Source organism: Staurois parvus, unplaced genomic scaffold (assembly GCF_062004578.1).
Source record: "Staurois parvus isolate SC_StPar_1 unplaced genomic scaffold, SC_StPar_1.0 ptg000425l, whole genome shotgun sequence".
NCBI lineage: Eukaryota > Metazoa > Chordata > Amphibia > Anura > Ranidae > Staurois > Staurois parvus.
In genome coordinates this window covers 4,987,086-5,005,920 of record NW_028318221.1, presented here as the reverse complement: position 1 = coordinate 5,005,920, position 18,835 = coordinate 4,987,086, and the positions used below count along the sequence as shown (strand labels likewise).

At 42.2% G+C, this 18,835-nt stretch overlaps 1 protein-coding gene across 2 annotated transcripts in view; it reads left to right on the top strand.

Moving 5' to 3' along the window:
• ZFR2 (zinc finger RNA binding protein 2) overlaps window positions 1-18,835 on the top strand; it is a 137,170-nt gene that overhangs the window by 89,973 nt on the left and 28,362 nt on the right. For both annotated transcript variants that reach the window (XM_089687463.1, XM_089687464.1), the window contains exons 10-12: window positions 1,668-1,788; window positions 12,181-12,359; window positions 15,065-15,233. In XM_089687463.1, the coding sequence (XP_089543589.1) occupies window positions 1,668-1,788; window positions 12,181-12,359; window positions 15,065-15,233 (469 nt within the window). The remainder of the gene's footprint in view (window positions 1-1,667; window positions 1,789-12,180; window positions 12,360-15,064; window positions 15,234-18,835) is intronic.

Genomic DNA, 18,835 nt, shown 5'->3' with positions numbered 1-18,835 from the left:
AAATAAAGTATGTAAAACATAACATGTTAATGAAGGGGGAAAGGAGTAAGCAGGGAAGACAAAATAAAACCAAATTAAACTTCAACTTTAAATCATACTGACAGTAGGAGTAGGTTATTAGATTCTCTATTTATTAACAAGTAATTTTTACATTTTATGCTTATATCATACCTAAAATTAATCTGAGCTGCTTTTTTGCCTCACAAGAGACACACTAATCATACCCACCTTTATCCTCGTCTATTTCCATAGCGACCTATCAAAAAATGTGTTCCTTAGTTTTACTGAGACCCAGTAGGTTTGAAAGGGAAGTAATTGTACTAGGCTTTCTTAACCACTTCCAGTCCTTGCCAAATCTGACATACCTCTCCTTTGTAAAACATAATTTCTTTGCTAGAAAACTGCTTATAACCCCCAAATACTATATATCATTTTATGCAGAGGCCCTAGAGAATAAAATGGTGTGTTTTGTAATTTTTTATATCACACAGTGATTGCGCAGCGTTTATTCAAATGCAATTTCAATAACGTTTTATGCACAAAATGACAATATAGTACACAATTTTTGGTAACATATAAAAGATAATGTTACGCCGAGTAAAGAGATACCCAACATGTGATGCTTTAAAATTGCGTACGCTTGTGGAATGGCGCCAAACTACAGTTCTTTAAAATCTCCAGAGGTGATGATTTAAAATCCTTTACAGGTTACAAGTTTCTAATTACATAGGAGGTCTGGTGCTAGAATTATTGCTTTCGCTCTGGTGTTCATGGCGATACCTAAAATGTGTGGTGCAATTGGCATTTACATATGAGTGCAGGAACAACGAGTGCTTTCACCATTGCGCGTGAGCACAGCAGTGGAATGGGGGAAGCTTTTTTTTTTTTTTAATATTATTATTTATATTATTTGAATTCTTTACATTTTTACCCTTTTTTTTTTTTTTTACTTTTTTTTTGCTATCAAAAGGAATGTAAACGTCCCCTGTGAGCAGTGACAGGTCCTCTTTACTGGGAAAGCTTTGCATCAGCTCCTCTGCCCTTGAAAGCTTTGGATCAAACTCAAATCTGGTGGATCCAAAGCTCTCCTAAGCCAGCAATGGCGTGTAAACAGGCTGAAACCAGAAGTGACTAAATTCTAGTTTCTTCCGTTTTTTGACATCACACACTATGTCTCAAGAACAGGATGCCGCCGGGCACGTCCTCTCTGGGCTACCCGATCACACGTAAGAGCCCGGTAAAGGCAGAAGGGGGAGCCCTTCCGCTGCCTGTAAAAGTAATCCAGTGGCTCTTTAGCTACTCAGATTACTTTTATTTTGTGCGGAGTCCCCGGGACTAAAGAAATATCTCAGTAATCGCTGCAGCTGTAGCGATGACCAAGATATCACTCTCTTCGTCCAAGTATGTTCAGTACAGGAAGTGGTTAAAGTAATCGATAGTGCTCTGGGCTTTCTTTCTCATGTGTGAAATGTGTGTGTATTTAAACAACCCTTATAGTTTCCATACACCTCACCCCTCCTGCCCCTTCCCAACTCTGTTGCTGCACAGTGATGTCAGGAGAGCAGGTGGGCAGAAGCAGTTAGGTCTGCTGACCTCTCTGCACATACTATGCATGTGTGGAATAAACAGACCCCACTTTGTTTTATTTTTTGTTTTTTTCCTTACAGACATTATGAGGACATGTACTGGAGAGAGTTGGAAGAAGAGTATCTGTTTTGGGAATATCAACAAATGAGACGCATGCAATTAGAATGGCACCATATGGCCCGAGGCAGGCAATCTTACTCGGTGAGTGCAGTGGTCACCTAAAGTAAGCTTATCATGTAAGAAATAAGGGGAGCTATTTCTGGCCAACTGAAAATGCTTGCTGTCTGACTGTTATGCTGACTCTTAGCTACACTACTTTCTACTTTCTTGGTTGAACTGGATGGGCTTTTGTCTTTTTTCAGCCAGATTAACTATGTAAATCAATAACCTAAAAGTTAAGCTAGCCATACATGGATTGAAATTTAGCAGGTTTAGCAGGGACTAGCCGAATTTCATTCCATGCATGGGCACCCAGGTTGTACAGAAGTGTATCTCTTGATCGACTTTTGTACATCCAGTCTGTTGGGTTTTTCCTGATTGATCATTGCTGCTGACTGTAGTCGGCAGCACTGATCATTTTATTCTGAGAGTGGGGAAGGCATCCTGCTGTCAGAACATGATAGCACAGCCGGAGGATTCCCCCAGCCACGCATTTGATTGATCTTTTATTTATTTATTTTTATTGTTGAATCCGCTGGTTAAATTAAAAAATATGGTGCATGCATGGGCTGCCTTAGAGAAATGTCAGAAGTCCTTAACTACATGCTTGTTTTGTTAGTGGCTCAGGATATTATCCACATTTGGGTCCCTACATATAATTTCTGTCAGCAGCTTTCAGTATTTTTAAAATGACAGTCTCTTTAAAAAAATTCTAAGGCGCATGGGGAAACTCATGTCCATAATGGGGATGATATTCACACACAGCCCCAAATGATCCACAATGGCTCAAAATTGATATGGTTCAGAAATATTTAGACAGAATAAAGGTGAATAAAGCACCTGGCCCAGATGACTTACACCCACATGTCCTAAAAGAAAATGAGCTATTATTTCTAATTTTTAGGGAATCTTTAAAGTGTTACTAAACCCAGGACCGTGCATTCACTATAACTGGTCTCCCACAGTACACAGAACATGGAAATGCAATTATTTTAGTAAATATAACTGCTAAATACCTTTTCTCATCAGCAGTTAGAGCAGTCTTTTGACTTCTTTCAGTGTCCAACAGAGCACTCGTTACAGCTTGTAGGAGGAGTTTCCATTCTCCTGTAGGAGGATGCAAGACCCCTGAACCCCTGTCTGGAGAGTGCTGATTGGCTTTGTGCTGATCACATGTAATTATAGACCTGTTCGTTTAACTTCTATAGTTGGGAAGATACTGGAGAGTTTCATAAAAGACCACATAGCTTAGTTCTTGCTGGAAAAAATATTTTAAGCAATAGACAGCATGGATTCATGAAAGACAGAAGTTGTCAAAAAAATCTGATTTTTTTAATGAGGACATAAGCTTGGACTAGGACAAAGGAAACTTGGACAAAGGAGTGGCTATGGATGTAGTATACTTGAATTTTGCAAAAGCATTTGGCAGAGTTTCCCACACATGGCTGATGTGTAAGGTAAAGTCTACAGGCTTGGAAAAGTCTGTTTATAAATTGATAGAAAACTGGCTAAAAGACTGTATTCAGAGAGTAGTGGTTGATGAGTAATTCATACTCTAAATGGTCTAATGTTATTAGTGGTGTACGCCAAGATTTAGTGTTTGGACCCTTACTTTTTAATATATTTATAAATGATATAGGGTCTGGGATTGAAAATACCATTTCAGTCTTTGCAGATGACACCAAGCTTTGCAGTGGAATAACGTCCTTACAGGATGTCTCCAACTTACAAGCCAACCTCAATGCACTGTATAATTAGGCAACTATGTGGCAAATGAGGTTTAATGTTGATAAATGTGAGGTTATGCACTTGGGGGCTAAGAATATGCATGCATCATACATACTAGGGGGGTACAACTGGGGGAATCAATGGTGGAGAAGGATCTGGGAGTTCTGGTAGATCACAAGCTTAAAAATGGCATGCTGCTATTTCCAGAACAAGCAAAATCCTTTCTTTTATTAAGAATATAATATAGACTCAAGAGAGAGATATCATATTACCCCTGTACAAATCATTCGTAAAACCTTATCTGGAATATACAGTTCAGTTTTGAGCACCAGTTCATAAAAAGGATATCAGAGAACTGGAGAAAGTACAGAGAAGGTCAACCAAACTGATAAGAGGAATGGAGGAGCTCAGCTATGAGGAAACAATAATTGATGTATTGGAGCAGCGCTACACTAAATAAACTTAAATACCAATCATATAAACCCAATAACAAAATTGAAACACACGTAAAAAGTGACAAATCATACAAATATATATAAGGTGAATGAATATTATCATAAAGTGAAATGATCCTTAAGCCGATCTAGAAGTGAAAAACGTATAAACACAATGATGGAAAATAGCGAAAATGAAACTAGTCCAAATGGACTAACAATGATGTGAAAACAATATATGTATAACGTAAAAGTGAGCCCCTATAATGGGATTAAGATCCTCACAAGAAAACGTACCAACAGGCTTTAAATGTGCCAGAATATTTGGTGAAGAGACAGTGACATCTGTGAATCCCAAAATGTGGGACAAATTTTCACAAGATAACTGTGCTGTGATGTATCCCAGAATGCGGGACAAAATTACCACAAATTAACAAGTGTTGTGATAATCCCAGAATGCGGGACAAAGATATATAAGTGGCAAGTGATGTAATAAATCAACATTCATATATGTGACAAAAAAATTAAATACAGATTGTGAAATAAAAAAAAAAAAGGAATCATAAAACAAGTCCAAAGAAAAACGTTCACAGGTATATAAACACCAAAATATCTGGACTCTTCAAACTTCTTTAAACGTGCAGGTGATAAAGTGGATAAACATGACAACCAATAGGAAATAATCCATAAACGGCTGAATTGCCCCCTCACCTCCTTGCAGCGACCCAAAGGGCCAAAACGCTTGTTGAAATTCCAAAAGGACCTTCCACTTTCAGATACCCCTACCAGGATGATATCCGTCCACACTGGTGCTATTCCTTCATAGGCATACAGATAGAAGCAGCAGGTTCCCTCCAGGGATGATAGAATCAGATACAGCCAGCTCCCATTAGGATAAAGATATAAAAGAAATCTCCATAGTGTAAAACCTTTTTAAGTAATAGTTATGAGCACAAAAAGTCAATTGCCCACTCACATTTGAAATAAGACAAACAAGCTGTGAAAAACCTCATGCTATGGGTGTATCTGCATGGGTTACAGGTGTACCAAAATGGCGGCCGCGCCGCAAATATGTCACCACGTCCTATGCGTTAAACGCTGACACATGGTGGGCTCTGGGTGTTCCGGACCCTCTGATGGGACTCCATGGGGCGTCTCTGCTCCTACCTGTCTGAGGAAAAATTGTCTGAAGTGAATTTATTCTCTCTTTAGAGGAGGAGATTAAGGGGGGATATGATCAACATTTGTAAATACGTAAGTGGTCCATATTGTGAACTTGGTGTAGAGTTATTCACTTTAATGTCATCACAGAGGATGAAGGGGAACTCTTTGTCTGGAGGAAAGAGATTTAACCTGCAAATACGGAAAGGCTTCATCACACTAAGAGCTGTGAAAATATGGAATAGACTCCCTTGAGCTAGTTCTGCCCAACTCAGTAGATTGTTTAAAAAAAGGCCTGAATTATTTCCTAAATGCACAAAATATAACTAAATAAAATATTTATAGGTAAAATTGATCCTGGGAATATCTGACTGCCTCTTGGGGGATACGAAAGGAACTCTGCAGATCTGTAAGAGCTTATTTACACTTGTGGTTTGGGAGGCAGTAAAAAGAGGTACCTGGACAGGGGTGTACACATGCTGTAATGCTTTGTCCTATGGCCGCGGCGGGGGTGATTCCCCCCTGTCATGTTCAACGGGCAGTACCGTTACCGAACACGACCCAAGTTAATGGGTCCGTGCTGCAACCACCCTGCACCTTGGTGTAATGCAAGCATCTACAATGTGGTGGTGTTGCATTTACAGCACCACCACATTGCAACCGCATGTCAAACGCCTCTGAAAAGCGATCCAGCACTGCCGCATGAGTAAACCTAACCATTGAGTGGTTTACAGCTCTGTGTTTACACTCATTCCTTAGACAGTGCTGTCATCTGTACCCTCTGCTGTGTATTAGCTTCTATCTCTGCACTAAGCCTGTCCCTTGCAGGTATGGAGCTAGTTTTAAAAAATGGTGTTCAGTCTTGGTATTCAGTACAGTTTATTAAAATAGCTTTATCTGCACTATCCAGTATAATCTGATCTTGTGCCTGATCAGCCAGAGTCTAGTGACTAACGTGATCATTTAGTAATGGCTGCTTGCTGACACCCAAGTTTTTGCCCGTCATCTGCCTGCTTGGACACATTGCAGCCTTCCTAGATTGGGGCTTGGCTCCAGAGCAAGTTAGGCTGTGGATCTACAGCCATTTATTTGGCCCGATCTGCTTTTTTACATTCAAAAATAATTTTATTGAATAAACTACAAACAAAAGAAATACAGAAAGCAAGTCCATAGTAATTTTCCAAGCTCATAGTTCTCATTTCCCACAAACACTAGAAAGAGCTCCAACATCGTATGACAACTTAAAAATTAGAAGAATAGCATACTGATTGTGACAGTGAGATGACCCATCTTAGTGTGAGAAGGTTAACTGTTGCCCTAAGTTATCAACCAGGCAGGTTGCAGGATTCTAGGGTGCTTGTGTCATATAGAGTACAGAGAGAATTTTCAGTCTAAAAGTATGGTATAACCCAGTCTGGGTCCTGTAAGCCTGGAGGCTTCGTAAAGAATTGGGAGGGATGAAGTCTATCTTGGGTCCAGCTTTTGTATACAACCAACAAAGTAATTGCAGCACATCCCTTTTTAGTATAGAGGCTGAGTGTGCTTCAGGGCATCTCTTTTAGAGACCAACTGCCGCACAAGCAGCATGTGTATGAACAGAAACTGAAAGTTTGTCTGTTCTGGCTTCAAGGGGAGCTGGCCTCAAGGGGAGCAGTGTTTACACCCTGTTCCAAATTATTATGCAAATGATATCTTTCTCATTTACCTAAATAATTGATGTAAATAACAGTCAGCATAATTTCTCATGTTATCAACTAATAAGAGTACAATTCAAATTTTATTGAACAAACCTCCTAATGATAACAGGATTTTTTTTAAACATAAACTTACAATGCACTGTTCCAAATTCTTACGCACAGTAAGTTTCAAAACACTTTATAGGTTGTAAAGAACTGAAAATTGTCATTTGTTGTGTTTGCAGCATATTTACTGAAATCAAAAGCTATTTCAATCAAACTTTTAACAACATTTTAACTTTTTAAGCATTTTAACAGGTCACATTACATTGTAACATAGGACCCCTTATTTGATAGCAGCTTCACAAATCTTGCATCCATTGAGCTTGTGAGTTTTTGGACAGTTTCTGCTTGAATTTGTTTGCAAGATGTCAGAATAGCCTCCCAGAGCTGCTGTTTGGATGTAAACTGCCTCCCACCCTCATAGATCTTTTGCTTGAGGATGCTCCAAAGGTTCTCAATAGGATTGAGGTCAGGGGAGGATGGAGGCCACACCATGACTTTCTCTCCTTTTATCCCCATAGCAGCCATTGATGCAGAGGTATTCTTTGCAGCATGAGATGGTACATTGTCATGCATGAAGATGATTTTATTACGGAAAGCATAGTTCTTCCTTCTGTACCAGGGAAGAAAGTGGTCAGTCATAAACTCCACATACTTTGCAGAGGTCATCTTTACACCTTCGGGGACCCTAAAGGGGCCGACCAGCTCTGTTCCCATGATTACGGCCCAAAACATGACTCCACCATCGCCTTGCTGACGTCGCAGCCTTGTTGGAGCAGGGTGGCCATCCACCAACCATCCACTACTCCATCCATCTGGACCATCCAGGGTTGCACGGCACTCATCAGTGAACAGGACTGTTTGAAAATTAGTCTTCGTGTATTTTTCTGCCCAATGCAGCCGTTTCTGCTTCTGAGCATTGGTTAGTGGTGGCCGAATAGAAGGTTTATGCACAGTTGCAAGACTCTGGAGGACTCTACACCTTGATGTCTGTGGGACTCCAGAGGCACCAGCAGCTTCAAATATCTGTTTGCTGCTATGTAATGTTATTTTAGCAGCTGCTTTCTTGATCCAATGCATGGATCTGGCAGAAATCTTCCTCAATGTGCCTTTATCTGCACTAACCTGTCTGTGCTCTGAATCAGCCACAAATCTCTTAATAGTGCGATGATCACACTTAAGTTTTTGTGAAATATCTAATGTTTTCATACCTCGTCCAAGGCATTGAACTATTTCACTCTTTTCGGCAGCAGAGAGATCCTTTTTCTTCCCCATATTGCTTGAAAATGATGCTCTGCTTAATAATGTTGAACACCGTCCTTTAGTAGTTTTTCCTTAAATTGGGCTCACCGGCCAATCTAATTATCACAGGTGTCCGAGATTGTTTTCAGTGATCAAAAGAGCCCTGCCACACAATGCCATCCATGAGTTAAACTGAAAAACAAAATATTTAATCTTTGTGACACTTAAATAGAATTTGCATAATAATTTGGAACAGGGTGTAGATAGGCAGGAACCAGTACAATTAGGGAGCTTTTGTTAACCACAAGGCTGAGTGGGATTAAGCAGTAAGTCTGTGCAGAAACAAGCTCAGGGAGTACACAGTTCAGATAGCAAGGAGGCTGGAAAATTTCTATTTGTCATTGTGAAGCTGAAAACCCCTGCACGGAGTATGCTGTGATATACCGGCCTCCTGGATCCATATCCCGCTTCCTGGATGACTTCTCCTCCTGGCTACCCTTCTTCCTCTCCTCTGAGCTACCCACCATCATCCTTGGGGATTTCAACATCCCTGTCAACCTCGACAACCCGGACACATCCCATCTCCTCCACTTAACCTCCTCCTTTGCACTTGCACAGTGCATACAATCCACCACCCACTCCAACGGTAATATCCTTGATCTCGTCTTCTCCAACCGCTGCGCTCCCCACAACCTCACAAACACCCCCTTCCCTCTCTCTGACCATAACCTGATTACCTTCTCTATCTCCTCGTCCTCCAACACCTACCCCTCTAAATGTCACACTACTACCAGCCGTAACCTCCGCAACCTTAACCCTGCCCCCCTCCACTCTGCAGCTGATCAACTCCACGACAGCATTCTCCCCCTGTCCTGCCCCGACTTGGCTATGACTGCCTACAACAACGCGCTATCAACAGCCCTTGACTCACTAGCGCCTTTAACCACATGCAACATCAGACCCCCGACCGCTCCAGCCCTGGTAGACTGATCACACCAAAACCCTCAAACGACGCAATCGTGCCCTGGAGCGACTATGGTGCAAAATCCCAACAAGCCTTCACCCGCTACAAATCTGCCTTCCACACCTACACCTCCTCCCTCCACGCTGCCAAACAAGCCTACTTCCTGACCCTCATCAAGGCCCTCTCCTCCAATCCTCGCCGACTCTTCTCCACCTTCAACTCTCTGCTCTCGCCACCCCCACCTCCACCCAGCACCTCACTCACTGCCCTTGAGATTGCCAATCACTTCAAAAACAAGATTGACACAATTCGCAAGGACATCGCCGCAACTCACATGCCCTCTCAACCTGTCCCCTCTCACACAGCTACCCCCTCATCCCCCCTCTCCCTCGACATAACCCGCAGGGACTTCGTCGCTGCTCAAACTCCCTCCAGCTCTGTTCCCCCTCACTCAGCTACCCCCTCATCACCCCTCTCCCACTTCCACCCCACCTTGCATTCCTCATACTGAAGCCCCCCCAACACTCCGCACCTTTGACCTTACTACTATCGAGGAAGTCTCCAAGATCCTCTCTGATGCCCGCCTCACCACCTGCCCCCTCGACCCTATCCCCTCACAGCTCCTACGACCTCCCTCCCCCTCCATCCTACGCTCCCTCACCCACATCTTTAATCTCTCCTTCTCCTCCGGCACTTCCCCTCCCCTTTGAAACATGCACACATCACCCCCATACTTAAAAAGCCCTCCCTGGACCCCAATGACCCGAATAACCTCAGACCCATCTCCCTGCTCCCATTTACATCTAAACTCCTCGAGCACCTAGTCTACACCCGCCTAAGCTCTCACCTCAACGACAACAACCTCCTCGATCCCCTACAGTCTGGCTTCCGTCCCCTACACTCCACCGAAACTGCCTTACTCAAACTCTCCAACGACCTGCTAACCGCCAAAGCTAATGGCCACTATTCAGTGCTCCTACTCCTTGACCTCTCTGCGGCCTTCGACACAGTCGACCACCCCCTCCTCCTCAAAAAACTACACTCCCTCGGCCTCAGAGATTCTGCTCTCTCCTGGCTCTCATCCTACCTGTCACAATGCTCTTTCAGCGTTACCTATAATGCTATCACCTCCCCCTCCACTCCCCCTTTCTGTTGGGGTCCCTCAAGGCTCTGTCCTTGGGCCCCTTCTCTTCTCCATCTACACCTCCTCCCTTGGCCAACTCATATACTCTCACGGCTTCAACTACCACCTCTATGCCGACAACACACAAATCTATCTCTCAACCCCCCACCTCACCCCCTCGGTCTCCGCCAAAATCACACACCTACTGAGCGACATATCAGACTGGATGTCGCTTCACTTCCTTAAACCTCTCCAAAACCGAGTTTCTTGTCTTCCCCCCAGCCCGGACACCACCCCCCATTGACTTCTCCGTCACATCCAACAACGCCACCATCAAACCCGCCCCGCAGGCCAGAGTACTTGGTGTCATTCTGGACTCCAACCTATCCTTCCAGCCCCAAGTCCAATCTTTAACAAACTTGTGCAGACTCCACCTCCGCAACATCGCCAAAATACGCACGTTCCTAACCCCAGAAACCACTAAACAGCTCATCCACTCCCTCATCATATCACAACTCGACTACTGCAACTCCCTCCTCACTGGCCTGCCTCGCCGCTGGCTATCCCCGCTTCAGTCGATCTTGAATACGGCTGCCAGACTCATTCACCTTTCCAACCGCTCCATTTCCGCCACCCCCCACTGCCAATCCCTCCACTGGCTTCCGATTGCGCAACGGATCAAAATCCTAACACTGACGTACAAAGCTGTCCACCATACTGCCCCGTACTACATCACTGACCTAATATCCAAGTACCGCCCAGCACGCACACTCCGCTCCTCACAAGACCTCCTTCTCTCTAGTTCCCTGGTCTCCTCCTCCCATGCCCGCCTCCAGGACTTCTCCAGGGTGTCACCCATCCTCTGCAACTCCCTGCCTCAACCCATCAGATTATCACCTACTCTCCTCTCCTTTAGGCGCACCCTGAAAACCCATCGCTTCAGAGAAGCCTACCCCACCCCCTGCTAACTTGCCAACCTCCTCCACTCTTCCTACCACTCCATCCCCCTCAGCTATCTCCTCCTGTGCCACTATCCCCTCCCACCTAGATTGTAAGCTCGAAAGAGCAGGGCCCTCGATCCCGTCATGTTTTGCATTGTATTGTATTGTTATTGTACTGTCACATGTTCTGTCCCCCTTTGTAATGTACAGCGCTGAGCAAACCATTGGCGCTTTATAAATACTATATAATAATAATAATAATGAAGTATGAGTATGAACTTGTGAACTTTTCTGTTAAATAAAAGTCGACAAAACAGAGCCCTTAAAGCAGTAGTAAACTTAATTTAATTTTGTCCTACAGGTAATCTTTTAATAAGCCTAAATATAGGTACTATGTATATCTTTCAAGCTTATGCTGCTTAGGAAATATTCACAGTGGCTCCAGGGGATAATGTCACCGCGCATGTGCAGTGCGCTCTGTATTCAAGGCCTACTGAGTGTGCCATGAATGTAGAAAGCTCCTTACTACCTTAATGACTGCCGTGTTCAGGCACAGGAGTGACCTGGTCATTCAAATGGCTGGAGAGTGTGAACTTAGAAGGAAGACCAAGTAAAGATGGAAGCACCAGGAGTAGTCACAGACCAGTACTGGAAGGCTCTATTTGAAAAGGCTCTATTTGAAAAGTAAGTCATTATGTTCTAGTATGTGGTTAATACTAGCACATTACGGCATAACACTGCAAGGGGTCCAGTTAAAAAAAAAAGTTGTTAGAGTTTACTCCTGCTTTAAACCAGCATTGGTGAATTGACAATTGCTGGTTTAGATGTGACCAACAAAGTACTGCCTGCATGTCAGATTTTGACATGCGACTGTGTCTGTGCAGCCACTAAATCTGCATCTACTTCTATGGGCTACCTGCATGCAGAGGTGCATGCAGATACCTGAAAATGTGACTGCACAGAGGAGAGGAGAGTACTTAATGAGTGCTCCATTTTCGACTTTACTTTCCATTTCTTGTATTTATTACTATTTTATTTATTATTTGTTTATTATATTTTATACTGTTATTTTTATTCTTCCCTGGATTATTTTATACAACAGCATAATTCACCTCAAGTGAATGAATCTGTAGATGACCAATACATCATGAGAAAGCATGCTCAGATCTATCCCACTGAGAAAGAGCTTCAGGCTATCCAGAAAACTGTATCGTTGTCTGAAAGAGCACTCAAGCTTGTATCCGATTGCATTAGACGTGATTCTGGTGATGAAGACGCTAGGTAAATAAAATATGTAACTTTTGAGTTATTCTTCTATATGTTTCATCCTTTTATACCTGTGTTTACATGTTGCTGTATGGTAAATATATTTTTCCAGTTCAGTGACTGTCTTGGCAAGATATTTGCCATATACTAGCTTTAGCCATTATTCTTCCTTTTGGAGTTTGAATTTTACATAATGCATAATCTGAGAGGGTGATTGAGAACACTTCCAAGCTTGCCAAGTAAAGCATGGAGGTGTATCCTTAACAGCTGTTGAAAGCCAGTGCGGGATTCAGTCCACAACATTTATTAAAGCAGAACTTCACCTAAAGAGAAGTTCTGCTCCCCCCCCCCCCTTACATTTTTTTCTGTTAGGGGGTGGTAAAACCCTGCAGCTGAATCATGGTTTTACCACCCTCAATCCTTACCCCTTTAGCTGTTGAGGCAGTCGCCAAAGGCTTGTATATGCCGCAGCAGGAATTAAACCCCCTGTTGCTGTTGGTGGGAGCTTCTGGCTGGCAGTAGTGACCTGTTCAAGCAAATGGGACCACTCTGCAAGTATCATGCAACTGCATGCTTCTGTGGGTACAAGGGGTTAAAGCAGGTGGTGAGAAAGCAAACCCCTTGTTTGCTGTACTGCACAAGGTTGCAGGGCACTTGCAGAGCAGCCTCATTCACTTGAATGGGTCATGCTTGGCAGGTGTTACACCCACCAACCATGACAGGGTGAATAAAGCATGCTGGGGCTGCGATATGTGTACACCCCTGGCCATTGCAGCTTAAGGGGTGCGAATGGGGCGGGAGTGGTAAAAACATGTTTTAACTATGGGGTTTTGTCACCCCCCCAAACTGCAAACGAACCCTTACTGTTCTGAGCCCCGAATAAGGCTGCTTTCACACTGATGTGCTGCAGTGTGGGTGCAGCACAATGCATCTGCGAATTTCCCGGGTTAACTGTGGTTTGCCATAGATTTATGTCCTGCAGGTGTGGTGCACTTTCTGAAAGCGCACCAAAACTCCTACATTCAGGAGCTTTGGTGTACTTTCAGAAAGTGCACCAAACCAACAGGATATAATAGAAGTCTGTGGCTAAGCACAGCAAACCCACTGGAAAGCTGCAGGTACAACGCAGCACATCAGTCTGAAGGCAGCTCTGTACTATCATTCTCAGTGTACTGCTTCACAGTGACCTGAAGATCTCTTCTTTCCAGCTGCTGGCACCACTCTGGAGGCCGCTATCCGGGATAAAAGGTGGAGTGCAGTTGGCATCACTCCACATGAGACAGGCGCCATCACTACAGAGGAAGCATCAGCTTATGTAGCTCTTGCTCCCTACTACAGCTGCAACTTTCCAAGTAGTCAGCAAGCCCAGACCGAGATCTACCAGTCACCTGGCTGTGATCTACTGGTATATTGCGATCTACAGGTTGCTGACCCCCGTCCTAAAAAATGCACATTTAGGAGATATTCATTTTACCTACAGATAAGCTTTATTATAAGCTTACCTGTAGTAAAAAGTTACAAATTAAGAGTTTACTAACACTTTAAGAAATACATTTCATTATGTGCCGTATTATTGAATATAAAGCTACATTATTTTTATTTTTAATATCTACCAATAGTTCAGCTTTCTCTCCACTCTGTACACTGTGCTGTACATTTATCTACTCCCTACTGCTCCACTCTGTACATTGTTCTGTATACAGTAGTGTATATAATACATGGCACTACACTATACACGCTACCATTTTTGTGAACTCCATGCTTCTATTGTATAGAGACTCAATGAGCCCCTTAGAACTTTTCTGAAGGCAATAAATGTTATCTTAAGGCCTGCTTACATTTATGTAGTTTTCTGAGCCCCCACTGTGGGTAAACTTCAGATCACTGGAAAAAAAATAAAGCCGTATTAAATCCAAAAGCAAACCTTTATTACATTGCAGCTTACCAATACTTAAAAGTAATGGCTGTGTAAGTTTCTTTTTTTAGGCTTTTTGTTCTATTTTCATCTGGTAAGCCAGCTAGTTTGTCTGTTTTTCAAAAGCTCCAGCTCTCCAACAGAATGTATCAGTTTACATGGATGAGACAAACCACTGAACACAGATGGGGGTGAATAAAATGATCAGCTTATATTTATGCATGTAAATTCTTTATCCCAAAAGGGGAAATAAACTGCTATAACTGCTTATAAAGTGTGAGCTGGAGTCTGGCTTTAATTTGTTAGAGTATCTAAATCTAATAATACATTTAACAATCCTGTATTCCCCAGAGGGACAGTTGTGCTGTCTGCTATGCCCACTGTACTAATTCATCCAGAGTGATGTCTCACTAATAGTGTGTTACTGGCTAGATCACCAGGTTAACAGAGGGGAAAACAGGCAAAGAAAAGAAAATTGATGCAACCACCACATCTAATGATTGGTAATCTGCAATATATTTATTTTTTGGTTTTGGGTTTAATACTGCTTTCAGTTGAAGAGTTCACTCCGTTACAGTGCATGTCTTTTTTAGAATGTTATGCTGCATTTCTGTTCTGCTGATTTGTGATTTTTGGCACATGCAGGTAATGTGCATGTGCAACTGAAAACTACATTGGACCTAAATGCGGGTCCATGCACACGATGCTTCATTTGACAGATACATATTGATATATTTGTCTATTATTTACATTTTTTATTTTTTGTGTATGTGATGTATTGTTAATATACCTATGTTATTCACAGTAAAACTGGCAATGCCGGTGTCTTGAGGGGTGTTAAACGTGTTGGTATCCTGTCAAAAGGCCTCATTTTGCGAGGCAACCAGAATTTTCAGCTAACCTTGTTATGCTCAAACAAGCCAACTTGCAGCTTGATAAAGAGGATTGCGGAAGTTCTCCCAGAACAGCTAGAGGTAAGTCTTTAGTGTGAGTTTTGTGTGTTTAAATTTTTGCACTGGAGATAAAACTTGTCTGTTTTCTAAAATGAAAAATCTCCACCAGTCACTGTTTGTATGTAAAATGGTAGGATAATACAAAACTTGTTATCAAAAGTATAAATCATTCTGTATAAAAGAAAATACTTGAAGAGGTTCTGATGTTTTAAAGCAGAACTCAAGGGAAACCTTTTTTCTTAAAATGTGCTGTATTAAAAAAAAAAAAAAAAAAAGACTTTAGTCACAAAGTTTTCTATTTACAATTTCATTCATGCTGGATAGTAGAGCTTTCGCTGTATTTAGCGCTGCGACTATGAGTGCTGCAGTTCTCATACACAGAAGCTGTATCCTTGTTTTTCCACAGCTTCTCTCCCCTTGTCCATTCAAAGATTGCCTTATATTCACTTAACTGTTCACAAAATACAAGGCATTCTGTGAATGCACAAGGAGAAAGAGCAGCAGATAAAAGACAGTACGGCTTCTGTGTATGAGTCCTGCAGCTCTCCTAGTCGCAGTGCCAGAAGAATAGTGAAAGCTATACTATCTGGCCTAAATTAAACTGTAAGTAGCAAACGAAAATGAGTAGTAAGAAAAAAGTTTTCTTGAGTTCTGCTCTAATACTAAATTTGTCAATCTCTCTTTCTCTGATGCAAGGTAGAGAAGGAGAAATGACTCTTACCTTTCACCAACTAGTGGAGCAGTCAAACTGGATGCCTGGGTTTGTGAAGTTATAGCATCAGGCAACAAGATAGAATTTCAGTCTGCATTTGGAGCAGTTTTATGTTGAACCACCTTCTGACATCCCAAAGATGAATGGTGGATATTAATTTAGATGTAAAGGGTCTCCTCACAGGGGGTAATTTGGTTACTCCACCAGAGAAGTTCAGAGGGTTCTTTTCAAACCTATTTACTGTACACAAAAAGGAAAGTGTCCGTCTTTTGGACCTGAAAGCTCTCAACAAATTCAGGAAAATCCAAAAGGATGTTATCAATTGGTATTTGCATCACTTCATCCAGGAGAATTTTTGATAGACATACAGGACATAAACCTGCACAACCCCATTTGTGACCCTTTCCTTTATCCTTGCCGAAAGAGTTTTCAAGAAGGTGCTAGTTCCCGTACTGGAATTCCTCCTTATGGCTGTGATCTCTAAGTGACCTTTCAAATTCTTAGAGTTCAGCTAGCTCCTAAACTTCCGAAAATCTTGGCTGTGCTTGTTTTTTTATCTAGGGAACCTAAACTTTGTTTTGGACACTGGACAGGCAAAAGTTCTCCTTCCCTTGGAGAAACTTCAGGACCATCAATAGTATTGTGTTTTCTGGTCCTCCCTTCTCTCTAGCATAGCGTCCTGAAACTGATGGTTCATTTTGTTTAACTTTTTTTTGCCAGAATGTGGTCTTTTAAGCATTACTTTAGTGGAGGGGTAGGCAACCTTTGAGAGGTGGAAATTTACTTTAACAAAATGAAACGGATCAAAGATCGCCAGGGTTTGACATGATTTTTTTTTTTAAGAGATTACTTAGCAAGGCCTAAGTAAATAGTAAGGAAAACTTACAAAAATATAATAAAACAAATGTCACTGTAAAAATATAAACTTAGTCTACCTTAGCAGTGGATAGTAGCAGTAGGGCAGTGGATGGTGTCAGCAATTTTTTATATTGTAATTTTTACATTTTTTAATATTATTTGTTTACACTTTTTTTTTAGGAACCCTATTGGGGGGCTTTTGTGAAATATCAGGGTTCTAAACAGACTCCTGATGTCTTACTTTTGAGACAGAGAAATGCACTGAGGGCAGAAATTCCCCATTTCCTTTCTCCGCAGCCTCAGCTGCACTAGACAGTGAATGAATGGAAAGTGCTCTGTGCCCGGCGGCTTTCTGTTGGTTCTCAAACTGAAGTATAGTAAACTCAGTTTACTATGCTTCAGTTAGGAATGGACGCAGTCAGTGATCAGTACTGATCATTGACTATATTCTTTCAGAAAAGGAACGGGGCCTGTAAATGACATATTTAAAGATCCCTTTCCTGCTCTCCATCATGAAACATCCCCTGCAGCAGCCAGCAGGAGGGGCAACCGGCAGTGCATTGGGGGGGGGGGGTGAAATGGTGCATACAGGGGCCAGACAACACAGAGAAGAGGAACCTGGAGAGGAGGGGTGGCATTTAATGAAACCACTAGGCTGTATATTCCTTCCATGCAGCCAAATGCCGGCAGGAGGGAGAAGAGGCGAAGCAAGAATTGCCAGCTTTCAGCTGCTGTAGGGAGGAAAATACAGCCCATCAGTTTCATCAAATGCAAGCCCTCCTCTCCAGGTTCTGGGGTCAGCAACCAAGGAATGCGATCTACCCTTCACATGCCCGCAATCAATTGGTTACTCATCCCCGCTTTAGTTGGTCATTTTTAGAAACAAAGATGCTTTTTTATAGTTTACTAAAGTAATCATTGCACAGAACAACTGAATTTACCATACTCTTGTTTTAGTTTTGTGGTAATTTAATTGTAATATTCACAAAGCATTTAAAATCTCAACAATTACTCGTTGAGTAGTGGTAAATTGTTACTCAGATTGAACACATGGCTCCTTGTGGTATAAGCCACACAAAAAGCATTTAGCAGTGATTAGTCACTTGTGTGGGTAATCCTTACTACATGCCACGCATGTCTGGTAAAACTTCCAACAACAGCTGTTAGTTTGATAGCTGGGCCCTACCCTGTGCTGCAGTTTGCCAGCTTCATTCATAAATACTCTGTGACAATGTATTTAGACATGTTGTTTTATATGCAGATTAATGGCATATCCTTTGAAGGGGGGCTGTGATGTGAAGGGGAGACTGTGATGTAAATGGGAGGGGTTGAAGTCTAGGGGGCAGGGACACTGATATGAAGAAGGATTTTAATGTGAAGGAAGGCTGTGATGTGAAGGGGTAATTGAGGACTGTGATGTGAAGGGAGATGAGGACACTGACTTAAAAGAGATCACAAGAAAAAACGTACCAGAGAACGAATGTCATGATCAAAAATATTGAAGGCCAAGAATGGTGCAGAATAATTGAGCTTCTGTGGATGGCACAGGGAGATCACAGGTTAGTGAATCATAAGTGTTTGAACAGAATCATGAATATATTTTATCAGGAAAAAGGGTTTGTATATTTAGTAGTTTTCCTGTTAAGTGACTTTGCATAAAACATGTCAAAGGTTAAAAAACTGTAGAGCTGAAGTGCCTTTGGAGCTTCTTGAACCTTAAGTCAAGGTTGTACTTGGTTCTCGACTTCTGCCTAAGTTAAGATTTAGCCATTCTTCAGTTAGGAAATGGCTAGACCATATGGGCACCACACTTAAATATGAACATAATATATACCAGCATAGGGGTTGCCCGGCCAACTTTGATAGAGTGTGGGAAGGATCGTTAGATGTGCCAAGACTAGCCCCTGTAGACCAGGTCATGAATAGGCTACTGGGTTAATGTGCATTTGTATTTCTGTTCCATATTTTTCAACTGCAGCACATGGTGAAACAGAGATGTTGGAAATATGTAAACGTATTTTTGTACTTGCCAGCCTTATGAGTGGGGCCATGC